The following is a 15,354-nucleotide window of genomic DNA, read 5'->3' as shown; positions in this document are numbered from 1 at the left end:
AGGTTTAGGTTGCTCGGGTTTTGGAGAAACAAACCCACCACTTGACTCGCAAGTGTTGGTTCTTGAAAACGGAAACCCGTCGCTGACTGACTGGACCTTCAGTTTGGGCCAAAATTGGGTTGGTGTTGGGCGGTTTAGCCAGGTTGTCGGGCTTCGGTTGGGTCCGGACAAACCTAGTAGCGACAACTACAACTTCACATAGGCACTGTTTTACCTGCTGTTTAAGTGATTAACGGCATAATCATGTGAGACGCACGTGCAGTAGAGAGAGAAAAACTAGATTTCAAGAAAGAGGAACTGAGGAGAGAGAGAGAGGCTGCGGCATCGTGGGTCGGCCGCCATTCGTGGTATTCGCCGCCGGTATCTCCGTTTGTGGGTCAACCGCCGTTCGTTTCATATACCTCTGTTACCGCGGATATAGGCCACCGTATAGCAAAGACATCTCAACGGTAGGTTCTCTGTAATGGGTTTTCGAATATTTTGAATTTTGTTTATATAGATTTTTTTTAGCTGCAACTTAGAAAATGATTTTGTAAGCGCTGCAAAATGACTTGTGATTGGATTTGGTTGTCGTACTTTGTGTTGAAAGGAGTTCCCTCAGTGCCCATGAGGTGTTTGACAAAAGTCCCCACTGATAAGAAAGTTGAAGAAATTATTATTTCTTTTAATTTGATCACAAGGTCCAATTAACATTGCGCTTGGAAAATTTTTGAGGGGAATAAAATGGCATGGGTATTGGTTGTTGCTTCTCTGGTAGTGCTCTGGGTAGCATCTCTCTGTAAAATTCTCTATACATCAAGCTCACCTTCCCGGAACTCATTCTTGACTACTGGTGGGTTATTCACACAACCATTATTTGCTTGATTTCTCTTTTCTATATATTGATTGGTTAGTAAGTCTATGTGTTAATGCTTTTTCTGTCATGAAAACTAGGTGGGGCTTTTCAGAAAAGGAATGTCTTGCTGGTTGTTGCTCACCCAGATGATGAGTCTATGTAAACTTTCTTCAATTCTTGATTTTTTAACTCCAATTCTGCTCTAGTGATTGATTTACTTTTTTTTGTTTTTGGGTTTTTGTTTTTTTTTGTTTTAATAAATGCGTTGCTATATTGTTGTATTAATGTATGCTTTCAATTAAATACCAACGATGATGTTACCACTATTTGTAATGATTTCTTGATTTCTTCGCATATTTCATTTACTTGAAGGATCAAGTGTTGGGTATTTTTTTTTATTTTTTATTTTGACAGACAAATTTTGCTTTTTGTTGTCCAAGTCACTTAATATACTGCAATTTTTGTTTTTTGCTGTTTGAATTGATGAATTGTCCTTGTTTATGTGATTTTACGTTGTATTGAAACATTTTACAACATTTCTGCAGGTTCTTTTCTCCAACAATAAGCTACATTACTGCTAGAGGGCATAATCTGCACATATTGTGCTTATCAATCGGTAATACTCTTTCATCAATACAAGATTTGTTCATATTGTTCTTTTAGATCAAGATACACGTGCTTGTGTAACTACTTTATTTTGGGTATTTGAATTCACCAGCCATATCTGTATAGAATAAAAAAAATAAAAAATTTCACTACTTCAAAATCGTGGCATTTGCATGGCAGATGAAATAGGAGCTTGAAACTAACAGACTCCCTTTTAGTTGGTATTGACGTATTCTCGTCTGTAGCTGATAAGACAACCTTCTTATGTCAAACATTTCTTCTTCAGTGTTCAAGATGTCCTTTATAAAAGGCACTTTTTTGAGCCTTGCTGATTTTATATCCTAACTACAGGATGTTTGCAGTGTACCCTGTCAATCTTGATTGTAAATTATACCATGGATGCTGTTTGAATTGCAATTTATGCATGGAAATGCCTTCCTGCTTTCCCACAATGTCTTAGACTAATCTAGCTAAATCTATTGCTTGAGTGGAATTAGAGTCTCCCTTTAGTATTTTCCCTTTCTTGTTAACTCCATGTTTTGGTTTTATTCTAGTTTTCTCTGTCATGTGGGTATTTAGTTTTGTTAGTTTGTTCTACAAATTATTGAAACAATAGGTGTAATTGTAAAGTCTCTATAACTACTGTTTCATGTATAATTCCTACAGACAATTGACGTGGGGCACCATTGAATCATCTCTACTGATGTTTTCAGTGTATGCTATCCTGGATATATCTCTTTTACTTATTTTCATTTATTTTGTAGGTGATGCAGATGGCAAAGGGAATATAAGAAAAGAAGAGCTCTATCAAGCTTGTGCAATTCTCAAGGTGAGTTGCTAGGTACCATTTGAAATTTACTTAGAATGCCAATTCAAGACAACAAATATTAGTACGAAGTTTCCAACTAAAACCCAAGGATATGTATGGTAACTGTTATTTCCCCTTATTTTTTGTTTTCAAAAACAATTTTATATTTTTGAGACTAAAAAACATGTTTGGCAACCCAAAATAGATAGAAAACAAAAACTGTTCTTAAAACTCAATTTATAAAGGAAACTGAAAACATGCAAGAGGCTGTTTTCAATTTCTAATTTTCAAAAGTCAATGAAAATACGCATTTAATTTAATGAATTTGTCTCATTTAATAAGTTAGTATTAAAGTTCAAATCCTAGTAACGACATATTTTAGTATTTTCTATTTTTTTTTTCAAAAAACTATTTTTAATTTCAACTAACCAAACATATTTTTGATTTCAAAAATACAAGAATTTTTTTTTTTCATTATATTCCCAAAAACAAGTTTTTGAAAATAGAAAACAAAAACTGTTACCAAACATAACCCAAGCTTCTCTATGCATGCCTGTTAGCCTAATATTCAAGTTATTTTCTAGTGCCAACTTACCCTGCCATTCCAATAATTCATGTTGAGGGCCTACATAACAGAAAACTTCATAATTCTTTTCTTGTAACTCTAGTAAAAGATTTTCACCTTCTCTCTCAACCATCCTTTGAACATTTGGTCTTGGGGATACTGAGGTAGCAAAAAACCAACTAACATCAAAACAAAAAGAATGTTGGTAGTCAGAATTTCTTGTTGGCATTGATTTTGATTGTATAACTATAACATGTGAAATTTTACATGCAGGTTCCACTTCAACAAGTGAAGACTCTGGACCATCCTGAGTTGCAGGTTCTACTCCAATAAGTTCATGGAAGAATGTATATATCTTTGTATTGTTTGAAATGCTATTTGAGGCAGCAGCTATAATTTGACAAGGTGTAATTTTTAGGATGGTTTTGGCAGGGTTTGGAACCATACTTTATTGGCTAAGATTATTGAAGGGGAAATTAATAGTCATGGCATTGACTTGGTGAGATTGTTTTTCCTAATAGTGATAAACATTATCATTTCATCATTTCTTATTTATTTATTTGTTTTGGATGAGTTCCTTTCTTCAGTTCTATTGTGGTTTTTGGGATTGTTAATTTTTATGTGTTGGGGTTCTGAAGTCCTTGGCTTTTCAGGGCGATGCTACAAACTTGAAAGGCTCTGTTTTGTATCACAAATTTGTGGTATCTCCTCTAAGATCTCATTTTTCATGTGGGCATTTTGCAGATTATTACTTTCGATAGATATGGTGTTTCAGGTCATTGTAATCATCGTGATGTGCATTATGGAGTACGGTAAGTTGAATTTTGATTTATTTATTTACATTTATCTACTTTTTATAATTTATAAAAAAATAAAAAATAGATAAAAATCTACTTTTCATAACTGTAAGATGTTTAGCCTTTACATTCATCTGGCATATAACTTAATAGCTATTAGTATTGTTGACAAGCACTAGCACCTAAAATACCTTTTATGCAGGTCAGTTTCACTACCCATTTTAATCATGCATATCTGGACATAGTTGTCTAAATTGTATTGTGGATTTAATAGCAGAGTTGTAAAATGTAGAAGAAGCTGTTATAAATTTTTGCTAAGCTGGATTTATTGTGCTTTATATGATTGCAATAACATCTACTATTTATTATCTAGTTAGTCAATCACTTACATGTTCTTGTTATAGTTGTCTTAAACTGAGTCAAGCATTTATATTCACTTAGTATTCCTAAATATTGCACTTTCTGGTTCTACCTGTCAATGGAACCTCTACCCCGATCTCTTGCGGAAAGCAAGGTAGCTCACCCTGCTCAACTGCTTGCTGCTTGAGAGCATGAGAGTGGTTCTTGCTCCAATTCTCAGGCGGCAGGTCCGTCTGCAGCAGTATTATACCAACTATCACTTCTGGTTCTGGACCCTAGTCATTACAAAAATAAAAGGAAATGGAATTTCTTTACTGTAGTGTGAGTGCTGAAAATTGATCAGTTTAAACTAGAATTTGGCATGTGGAATGCATCTTATCTGGCTCAAATTGTACAAAAATTGGTTGAAGCCCACACAACCAAAAGATACAACCTGGTAATGTAAACCTGTAAGGGCTGTGAGGTATATTTGAGTCTGAGAAGAATCTTCCTAAAAATTTTGCACCATGATTACAGCATGAGGTTGGGATTGGTAATTTACACACACCCTCCCTGGGTCTTGAACCAGTACGTCTATCAGAATGAGGGGATATTTTCAATAAATGTCATTGGCATGAGGCAAATTATGTATCCACATTAGATGAATTCAGCCAGTTACTGAATATTAGCAAATTACCATTTACAGTATGGCTGCTTTGATGATTATGTTATTATGACAAAAATACAATATGTTTTGAGATTTATTTATTTATTTCTTTATTTATGTTTGTAAGCAGCAAGCTCTTGCGCGATACTCCACAAGGAAATATTGAGGCTTGGGAACTTGTACGTTTTCTTTTCTTCAGTTTTAGTTTAATTATACCAATAAAAAAGATTCTATTTTTATTATAACATTTGATGCATCTTGATTAACATTGCCAATTTATGTTGTTGAAAAATTCATAATGATATTGCACAGTTCTAAATACCTTGCTTTCGATGATTATAATTATTATTCTATTCAAATATTAGAATGCATCCATAGTTTTATATGATTGTGTCCTTATTAACTTTTCATAGACAACATGATGGGTTGGTTTAAAATTTTTTCAATTTGATACAGAATTACTAATGAGTCTGCTGAGCAAATTTGTAGATGAACACTTTATACACTTCTTTTGTTTGACCTAAAATGACATGTTACTCTTCTTTGGGGCTTCTTGCTCAGAATATCATACATTTGGTTTTTTTTTTTCATTGTTCTCAGGTCAGTACCAACATATTACGCAAGTATATCGGTCCAGTTGATATCTGGTTTTCCATTTTAGATGCCATGCAGCACTCAGGTGAAGTGATGCATTGCTTGCTAAATGAGCATCCCCAGAAGAGCTTCCTCGCAATGGCACAACACTCAAGCCAGTGGGTTTGGTATGTATTTATTCTTGTATTTTCCCCAGAAGAAGGAAACCTTTTTTGTCATGAGATGTTTTCTACCAAAGTCATCTCTGTTTATTTGTTTCCTTTCTCAAATGTACTGCCTTGCTTTTGATTGTCAAGCTGATATCTTCATTAATCATAAAATATCCAGGACTTATGATCTTTTTAATTAGACATATTTCTAGATAAATCTACCAATGAACCATGTTTATTTCTGCAGGTTCCGCAAGCTTTTTGTAGCATTTTCCAGTTATACCTATGCGAACATGCTTAGAAGGATCGAGTGTATTTGAAGTTACAGGATTGGAGAATATATGGATTATGAGGTCTGTTTTGAATATGAGTATCATTGGTAATGTTTTGTATTTATCCATGGATATATTGCCAATTTTATACATGCGTTTGAATGTGCTTCATGTGCATCAGTCTCTTTTCTAGCACAATTTTTGGCAATTGAATAGAAGGCTCTTCAGTCAGGACTCAGGTGCACAGTGCCAGGCAACTGTATTTTGTCATATTTTTACTGAAATATCCCATCCTCTTTGAATGACTGGGGTGAACGAAAAGCAGGGGAGAAAAAGAAGAATTTCACAAACAAATTCTGCACTATGTTTAGGTTACTTGAAATAGTTTGGTCGTATATCACATAAAACTCTGTGTTGGCATGCATTGGTTTTTGTTTTTGGTTTTGGAAAATGTATAGGATTAATTTTGATTTGTGCTAATTTCTGAGTGACCCAAAATAATGCTTCTTCATCGCTTATAAAGCAATAGATGCCCACCTCTTTTTTCAATTTTTATTTATGTATCAACTTCAACTGCGTCCATGATTTCTCTCCTTTTGAGGACATGTCTATTTTTCACATTAGACTGTGAGATCCCACGGTTCACTCAAATAAAGCGGTTTCTCTTTTTCTGTCAAATTTTGTACATTTTTATTAATTACCTCGAGCATTGCATGGGGATACTATTAAAAATGTGGTGACTATTTGGCCTCTCTTTCTCATACGTTATTGTGTACAAATTGGAGTACTATTATTTCCACTTTGTCATGTACCTGGATGAGGCACTACCTACTCTGCTTACTGATTCAAAATTTACTGCTTCATACTCATGCTTTGATGCAAAGGGATCTTGTATTTTGGTCAGTTCTCACATTCTGTGTCTAGAGCCACAAAGAGTCCCTGTGCTCTCTCTCACTTTTCTCTCCCACTGTAGTGCTGACAAACTTGGGATCTTTTTCTGTCATCAGAGAATAGAGATGGTCAGCTGTTCTATGAAAACAAATCAAGAAGGAATCAAGCCTTTAAATTGCAGTTTAACATCCCCATCTCTCGAATTTTTCAACTATTGATGAAATTGTATGAAGATTGAAAATTTAGAGGTTTTTATTATTATGGATTTCTTTCGTAAATTAATTTTTGGCTCAGATGTTTAACTGCATTTATATTCCTTTGTGTTATAAAGAGTTGTGTTTTAGCGTTCCTCTCTTCAGATATACCTTTTTTTCTTCCTCAAAATCATCTCAATCTTCTTCTTCCTTAGCAAATGGATATAAGGGTAAGATTGAACTAGTTTCAAAATTTTAGAAACTAACATGGTTTAGGAAATGAAATAGTAATTTAGCCAATAAAAGAAAAGAAGTATGTATGTTTTTTTTAGAACAGTGCATTTGCTATATACATATGGCGCAATTTCAAAATTCATATCAGATAATGAAGATTCTGAAATGTTTGTTAGGTTTGATAAAAACTAGTCTGCAAAACCTAACTAGTCATGTCTCGCTCACCAAATAAATTACTTTACAGAAAAGCAACTTTAATTTTGAGTTTCACCAATCTCATTTATGCAACATATTTGAGGCAAGAAAATCCGGCAACTTGCTGCACCACCCTTTTTTTAACTCACATTTCTAAAAGGTAGATTTTTAAATCCAAAATCTTCTCAACTGCCTTACCACCAACAAATCATCTAACCTGTCCCTCCTAAATCATGGAACATTAAGAACTTCAGCTGGAGTCCTTATCAACCCAACGTCTATGCTGAATTTATCAGAATTGCTCTACTTGTTGCTTGACATTACCATCATCCATCCCAACATGCCCTTCAGTTTCCCAATTCATGCATTCAATTTCTCTTACGTTAATTTCCTTATGCTTGAAGAGAGTATTGACTGCATTAATATGAACATTGTCGCAATCATTTGTAAGAACAGAATCAGTCTGATTTATGCCCTCTTTTTCATATTCATCAGAGTCTTCTGCAGTAGCAACCACAGTCCCTGAAACACCCAAGCGTCCACCATCTTCTAGCCTGTTACTTACAGACTCAGCCACATTAACTCGATGACTACTCTCCTCCTCAATGAAGGTCCTTGCCTTATAATATTTTCCATCAATGTCCAAAGATAATGTGGCTGGTAAATCAGTTTTCTCAATGATCTGGGGTCCGTCATATACTGCATTAGCCAGTTTTCTGGAGACATTATCTTCAATTTCTACAAAACTGTCTGTTGAATTTATAGCACTCCCGTAAAAAGAACCATCCTTCTCTTCACGAAGATCCAAGAACCCTCCAAAAGGGCTATATTCTGTATTCAATATCATTTTTTCTGCTTTAACAGAAACTTCTGATTTACTACTTTCATCATCCCCCGAGTCCTTACAAAATTTCAAATAACTCCTAGAATCATCCTGAAAAGAGTCACTTCCATAGTCAGATTATGGTGTGGACATGAGGTACAAGCCCCCAATTACACGCACATATAGGAGGAAGAGCAAAAAGAAGACGGCTCAACCTGTGACCTTATGGATGGAGCCTATTAGTTATTGGGCTTGAGATTAAGCAAGCCCAAGCATTTAATAATTAGGGTTCCTTATGCACTTTTTCTGATTATTGTAAGATAGCTTTTGAGAATTATTAAAAACGTGTGTTTTCTTTTCACTAGTGCTGACTCCAATTTTGCTTGGTGCTGACTCCAAGCAATCCTTAGGTGCTGACTCCTAGGGTTTATCTTTTTGTTCTATTGTTAGTGTTGTTGTCTTACGTTAGATTGGTTAAGCATAATTCTTTTTTCGATCTCTAGGAGTTTTGTTATTGCTTCGCTAACAACGTTTATAGCCCATCCATCTTCATTGACATCTCTGCTAAGAGAAAATAAGACCCCATCTTTTATTAGGGACTTAATTTGGCTTACTGAAATAACAAAGTAGGCAGCAGTTAATGAAAATCATTTAAAAGGTGTAGTTTCTAGTTGTCCATAAAGCCCAATGGATTCCTGACCTCATATTGCAGCATGAATGCTAGTTTATTACTGTATATGGCTGTGTGCTCAGTGTTTGTTGGCTTACAGAAATCTTGAATAAATTTACAAGTGACTACTGGGGTTTTTGACAAAAGATGGAAATGTTCCTAAATGTTGGAGCTTAATCAAATTAAAAATCAAATAACTTAATGCAGAACGGAAGCCTATATAATATATACTCGCATGATGAATGTAATATTTGTGTGTGCACGTGCGTGCACTGTGCATGAATGTTCAAGCATATACAGTCATGGCTGAAAATATTATATTAGACTTTAACTACAGTAAAAGGAAAAAAGACAATAAAATCAACTCATGAGCTCCTTTTCATTATTCAACAAAGTACTGTAAAGTATCAAACTGCATCAGCACCTACCTATCAGGATTCAGTCCAGCTGAGGCAAAGGCTGATCTCATATAAGTTACAAGAACCAAGGTATTGTTGGAGAAATATCCTCCACGCATTGCGATTTCCTCCAGAAAATACATGTCCAAAACAAACTGTTCTAGGAACAACAACATTATTGAAATAATTTTAGTGGATGAATTGGTATCATGGCAAAAGATTAGTATAAATTTCCTTACGGATTAAAAACCCTCGTCACATCATCATAAGGCCGAAGAAAACTCAGGTTCTCCAGCTAATTTCACGTGCAAGCCAACCAAAAAATTGGGAAGGGACAGACATGGGGAGCCATTTAGTGTTTAGCCATGTAAGTTCAATGGTACAGTGACAAGATTGCCTCCAACATGAAACTAAATCATACTATATTGAAACTAGGAAATGAAAAAAGGAGTTGATGTCAAGCTTTAATTTAACTGAAGCTAATGGAGTAATGTTCTAAATAAAGTCTCTCACCTCTGAGAAATTGTACTCCAAGGGAGCAGGGAGGTTCTACAAATTCACCTAAAAAGGTTCAAACAACATTTCCCTCCATATTCATTGTGTAGTATAAATTTTGACTTACACCGAAAAGATTATTGAAGACACATAATATTAAATATGTCTAGAAAGGTATCACTGGCCACTTCTAAATTTTAAATTAAATCTTCCGTTTAAGTATCAGTATCATAGATATTAATCATACATCAAAATTTTTAAAATAGGGTTCAATGCAAGGGTGTAGGAATTAAAAAGAGGAAAGAGTTTGATTTATGTTTTAAGAATACAAGGGTGAATACCTATAGTTGTAAAAGCTCATGGTGTAAAATTGGGTAGAACAATTAATAAGAGAAGCAAATCCTGATGCTCCAACCGGGATATCACTGTGAAAAAGGTTTTAAATGGTGAGGGAAGGATTGATATTGTTATCACACATACTCAGGAGAAGAAACCCTTTAATGGACATGAAATTCTGTGCATCCAAAAAAAAAATATATATATATATATTTATATATTTTATATTGGCAAGTTACACATGCATCCCATTGATTTTGAACCCAACCTCGATGTCCACCCATTCTTGTGGGAGGAGGAAGTGCCATTTGTGAATTTAAGTGCTCAAAACTTGCAAAGCATCCAAGCAAGAAGGTGAAGCAGATCAGCAGATAAAAGAGGGCAATGGAAGTCAAGTAAGTCGAGTATGCAGAAAACTGCAAACAAATTTCGGAATAATAATTGTATATAATGAAAATAAGCGTAAATCTTAAAAAGATAAATCTGCCATGAATTCTCTAAGCAGTACTCAAAGGGAGAAAAAAGAAAAGAAAAGGGAAATATATACCCTCTTGAAATTGTCAGAATGTTGGGCAGAAAAATTCTCTTCACTAGTTGCCCAGATTGCTTTATTGTTGGATATCCAAACATATATGGCCTCTATTAGTTCCTTCAAAAGTTCCATCAACCAATCAACTTCAATAACACCATCGTCAGCAAGTTTTTCTAATTTCCTCAGTTCTAAGAATAGTACCTGATTATATCACACCAAAAATTGAAAACCATGTAAGTAGCAATTATGTAGAGAAGCAATTGTGTCTCTTCAAAAGAAACAGGTAACAGCTGTCTACTTTTTGATCAGGTCCTCTTCAATAAATTTTTTTACTCATGAGGTTTTAATTTTGAAATTGTGCTGATCTTTATAGATGTTCTTCAAAAATAAAGGGTTACCTGAAAGGCAACAGGGGGCATCAGATCATGTTGATCATCAATGCAAGTTTCTGGTGTATTTGTGGAGCCAGTTTCCAGCAACATTATTCTATGTATAAATTTCTGGCAGAAACAGTCTCTGAGCTGACTGGAAGCCTCTTGAATAAACAATATACAACTATCAAGTTCCTCCAGTTGACCACCAACTAAATGGCTTCTCACTGGGTCAGAATTGATATGACTAATGCTCCCAAATATATTTTCAATGATGATAGAGAAGAACTCTAGTGTTGATAGATTCGCTAGAATAGAGACCTGTTGGGGCAGTGACTCTGCCAAATTGATTCTTGAACCATTTTTTTCAGCAGCAATTTTTTCACAGGTGATGGCTCTTTCAAGGATGATAGTATATTCCACAAAAAGGTTCATGAGTCCACTGAGGATTGAACCTTCCATTTGAAGGGCAACCAGAGGTGAAGCATCCTCTATGATAGCCTGAAGAGAGGAAAGGATATATGTAAGAGTAAAGTCATACCTATAAAGCAAATATGACTAAGAAAAAGAGTATGTTTCATTTAATATAGATATAAAATGGTCATATTTGGCTCCCCATTCAACAACAATTGTCATTTCACAATTACAAATCCTTACAGTGAAAAAAGTCAAGCAGTAACATGACCTTGACTTCTTTATGTGTAACTAATTAGCATTTGTTCAGATGAGCTTATTTTCTTCTTAAAATAGAATGTGAAACTTTTTGAAGCACCACATTTTACAAGGTAGAACTGTATTTTTGTACAACAAACCAAATAAACTCATCCAAACACACTAAACGAACTAACAGCTAAGTTTGTTTGTTTGTTTGTTTTTTTTTTTTTTTTTTTAAAAAAAAAAAAAAAAAAAACTAACAGCTAAGGTGATTGTTTGGTTGAATGTAATAATTTTCGTATTGAATTTGAAACCCCTTTCAGGTCTTATTGAAGAAAACAGAAGTATAAAGTGCTTCTTACATTCATGAAAATTAGTAAATTGCAAACAATGAAAATAGCTTTGAAGCCATTATTATAGCTGACAGTTTAGGAATTTACTTAACAGGTCTTTCCAAGAACAATAGATATATTAGTTGTGTGCTTTGAAACCTATGGCAGTTTTTATTGCTTGGTGAGAATTACTACTGTGGCATTGACAAACAACAGAATGAAATTGTATTAAATGAAACTCTTATAAGTTATGTATTTAAACTCAAGCATGGGATAATGTATACTTTCCTGGCTTTACTTTTCAAGCTAAACTAACAAGAAATAAAACAAACCTGTAAGAGTGTTACAAACTTATGGCCGCTGCTAGTGAGCAAGCAATATTCTGGTTGTTGCCCAACAGCCATAGAAGAGCATCCTTCATTTACTATTCCTGATACAAGATATCTATATGTATTTGTAGAACCTCTTCCACACAAGGACAAATATTCTTGATCAGTTGAGGCCACAACTCTAATTTCTGAGTTTCTAACAAAGAGCAAAACAACATTGCAAACTGCACAGCTTCTACCACTGTGGATAATCTTCCATTTATTTCTGAAATGGACTTAACATATTTATTAAAGCAAACAGCAAATACTTTGGTTTCTTTGCAGGCCCGCTGAATAAGTTCTGAAGCATAAGGAAAAGCTTCCCCATGTAACATTATGAAGCTCCTTGAGGCTTGAGAAATCATAGAAAACCCAAATTTTGCAAGCTCCCTAATGTAAATCCCATATAAATACGTTTTTGAACACCACAAATCATGTACTCCAGTTGCAATACGTAAATGGTAATATTCAAGCAATAATTGAGTTGCAAGATGACTGTCTCCAAGTCTGCAAAGTCCATCTAGTGCCATTTGAAGTTCTGGTGCAGCTATTCTTGGGTTTTCAGCCACCAGCGTCAACTGGTGTGTAAGCATGGCCTTCCTCTCACAAATTGCAGAGTTATATTACATTAAAACATCTGATGGAGTATTTCCTTCGAACTTCAGCCTCTGAAAATTTTCATCCTCCAAGTCCATATTGTCCAGAGCTTCATCTATCTTGTTTTCTGATAGGAGAAGATCCAGGGTTTCTGAAACGTCATTAATGAGAGCATCTAACTCACTTGGCTGAGGTGAATCAATGCAAGCAGGTTCTTCTATAATTGATTCTATTGTATCTTCCGATAAAAATTCTAGATAGATGCCATCTACTAGTTCCTTCACAAGCTTTTTTTGGGTCAAAACATGGTTTTTCAGTTCCACAAGTTCATTATCAACACCTTCTACTTCTTCGAATACTCTGCACATGTAAATAGCATATCTCACTAATACTTGCTTAAAAATCACCACCTCAATTCATCATATTCAAGTAACTATAATGACTTTATATACGATTTAATTATGATTAACGCTATGGTTATTACAAACTTTTAGCTCAATTTTGTTACATATTAACAAACATACGTGGTGGTGCCTAGTGTAACGTATGGCACCCACGTATTGCGCATGGTGCAAGCCAAATTCAACAAATCTGGATAAGCGTGGCATTTGACATCTTACTCGTCACACCAATTTGCTTATAGTAACCTCCAAAGACAAAGTCTTCTTCCAACCCATTACCGTTGATAAGACTAGCCATGTGCATTAAATCACATGAGTTATTAAAGGCGGAAATATCATGTTGGCATTTCGTCCTTGTTTTTTTCAACCCATAGTTAATTTGGATTTTACTGTCATCTCGTTGAGTGAAATTGAAAATAACAGAGTCCAAATTGATAATGACCCTAAAATGCAAGGACCAAAATATTGTTTTTGCCAACAATTTAAATAAGTCACATTACTATTAAATAGGTCATGCCACCAAAAATACACGTGAATGGTCTTAAGAACTGCCACATAGTGTGTTGGAAGAACATTTTCAGTCCTCAAATTATACATAAGAAATGATATGCTTAGTCCACCCCAAAACTTTGAGAATTCTTTATTGTTGTTTCTACATAATCAAACAACGAAGAATAACCAAATTTGGCTCAAGTATGTTACCTAACGAAGGCTGAATAATTAGAAATGACGTTTCTTTGAAACTCTTCATTCGAGGTCGGCTTTAGTTCTGATTAGGGACTCTTCATATAAATTTTAGGGTTTCTCTTCGCTAGCGAAAGGTGGGTCTCCATCTTCCCCTAGGTCGTAGAATAGCCGTCCCTTCTTTGAAGGTGTCTGTGTCCCCCAAGGTAACAAGTTTGCCTTGAGGCTTTGTGGTTTCTTTTCTTCCAGGGGTTTAGGGAAACAGTTTTCTTTATTCCTTAGGATGGATGACCTAACGAGATCATGGAGTTGTTTAACACTATCGGAGTGCGAAGGATCAAATCTTCGAATTTCGGAAGAACAGGCAGCAACAGAGTACACATTAGCTGCAAAATTCTTGACTAAGCGAGCCCTCAACATTGATGCTATAGCCAAAACGTTCACACCATTATGGAGATCAGTGAATGGTTTTAAAATAAAAAAAGAGGGGGATCATGTGGTTTTGTTTACGTTTGATAATAAGGAAGAGATGGAGAAAGTTATTGGAGTCGAGCCATGGAGTTTTGATAAACATCTCATGGTACTACAATGCTATGACAGAGATACAGACGTGAAGGATATGGAGTTTAATAGAGCTAGCTTCTGGGTGCAAGTTCACGACCTTCCAGTGAGATTTTGTAGGCGAAAAGTGGCCGAACAAATATGTGAGGCGGCAGGGAGAATTAATACCTCGACTGATGATTCTGATTTGGAAGGAGAGAACTTTATGAGAGTTAGAGTCTCAGTGGATATCACTCAGCCTTTGTGCAGAGGAAGGGTAATCTCACTTGACAATGGCAAAGAATTGTGGGTGTCTTTCAAGTATGAACGACTCCCCAATCTGTGCTATTGGTGCGGCTGCCTAACTCACAATGATCGTGATTGTCCTCTTTGGATTGAGAGTGAAGGAAGCTTGAAGACTGAATCACAGCAATTCGGTTCCTGGATTAAGGCAGCGCCGTTTGTGCCTGCTAGGAGAAATACGGTTAAAGTCCCTGGTTTTTTTGCTAGCAGGAAATCGGGTGCATCGACGACGAACAGTGAACCAGTTCAGAAGCCTCTTGTGGTGGTTGTCCGTTCAGGTAAACCTTCGTCGGAGGTTATTCGTCCTACTAAGGAAAGTATCAATCAGTCCTCAAGTGCAAATCTTGCTTCGGATTTCCAGGAGAAAAATATGGAGAATTTGCCGCCACAAGAGTCAAGGAGTGTCACGAATATGGAAAGAACAAATCTGCCGGATTTTGAGGAGAGAAATAAGCAGGCCTGTGAGTTCGAAGAAGTAATAAAGGATATTGATAAGGAAATTCGAAAGTTTGACTTGGTGGATTCGGATATAGCTAAAAACAGAGCATGTCTTGGTAAGGTTCATATTGTAGAATCACCTTTTACTAAGGATTCTAAGGAGCTGCATGTAGAAGCACGTGCACCACTTAACACCTCCTTACCACGTGCCCCTCAAGCAATGACTTCCAATCTTCAAGCCAGACCCGTGCATGTTGAAGGCTCAT

At 35.5% G+C, this 15,354-nt stretch overlaps 1 protein-coding gene and 2 pseudogenes across 4 annotated transcripts in view; 2 read left to right on the top strand and 1 right to left on the bottom strand.

The window, feature by feature from the left end:
• The first annotated feature begins 301 nt into the window (after window positions 1-301).
• LOC126698550 (uncharacterized) overlaps window positions 302-15,354 on the top strand; it is a 58,801-nt gene continuing 43,748 nt past the window's right edge. Inside the window, exons 1-12 of one of the 4 annotated variants that reach the window (XM_050395858.1) lie at window positions 302-449; window positions 590-832; window positions 934-994; window positions 1,381-1,451; window positions 2,206-2,270; window positions 3,088-3,132; window positions 3,233-3,313; window positions 3,559-3,626; window positions 4,745-4,796; window positions 5,218-5,378; window positions 5,608-5,713; window positions 6,640-6,801. In XM_050395858.1, coding sequence (XP_050251815.1) covers window positions 724-832; window positions 934-994; window positions 1,381-1,451; window positions 2,206-2,270; window positions 3,088-3,132; window positions 3,233-3,313; window positions 3,559-3,626; window positions 4,745-4,796; window positions 5,218-5,378; window positions 5,608-5,680 — 786 coding nt within the window. In that variant the 5' untranslated portion in view covers window positions 302-449; window positions 590-723 and the 3' untranslated portion in view covers window positions 5,681-5,713; window positions 6,640-6,801. Of the gene's footprint in view, window positions 450-589; window positions 833-933; window positions 995-1,380; window positions 1,452-2,205; window positions 2,271-3,087; window positions 3,133-3,232; window positions 3,314-3,558; window positions 3,627-4,744; window positions 4,797-5,217; window positions 5,379-5,607; window positions 6,182-6,639; window positions 6,802-15,354 lie in introns of those variants that run through there. The other 3 variants (XM_050395857.1, XM_050395859.1, XM_050395860.1) reach the window with 3 other exon arrangements.
• The window catches only part of LOC126698551 (uncharacterized), a 56,689-nt pseudogene continuing 41,641 nt past the window's right edge, over window positions 307-15,354 (top strand).
• LOC126701070 (exocyst complex component EXO84B-like) lies at window positions 7,169-13,090 on the bottom strand (annotated as a pseudogene).

Source organism: Quercus robur, chromosome 9 (genome assembly GCF_932294415.1).
Source record: "Quercus robur chromosome 9, dhQueRobu3.1, whole genome shotgun sequence".
Lineage (NCBI taxonomy): Eukaryota > Viridiplantae > Streptophyta > Magnoliopsida > Fagales > Fagaceae > Quercus > Quercus robur.
This window is presented reverse-complemented; position numbering and strand designations above follow the sequence as displayed.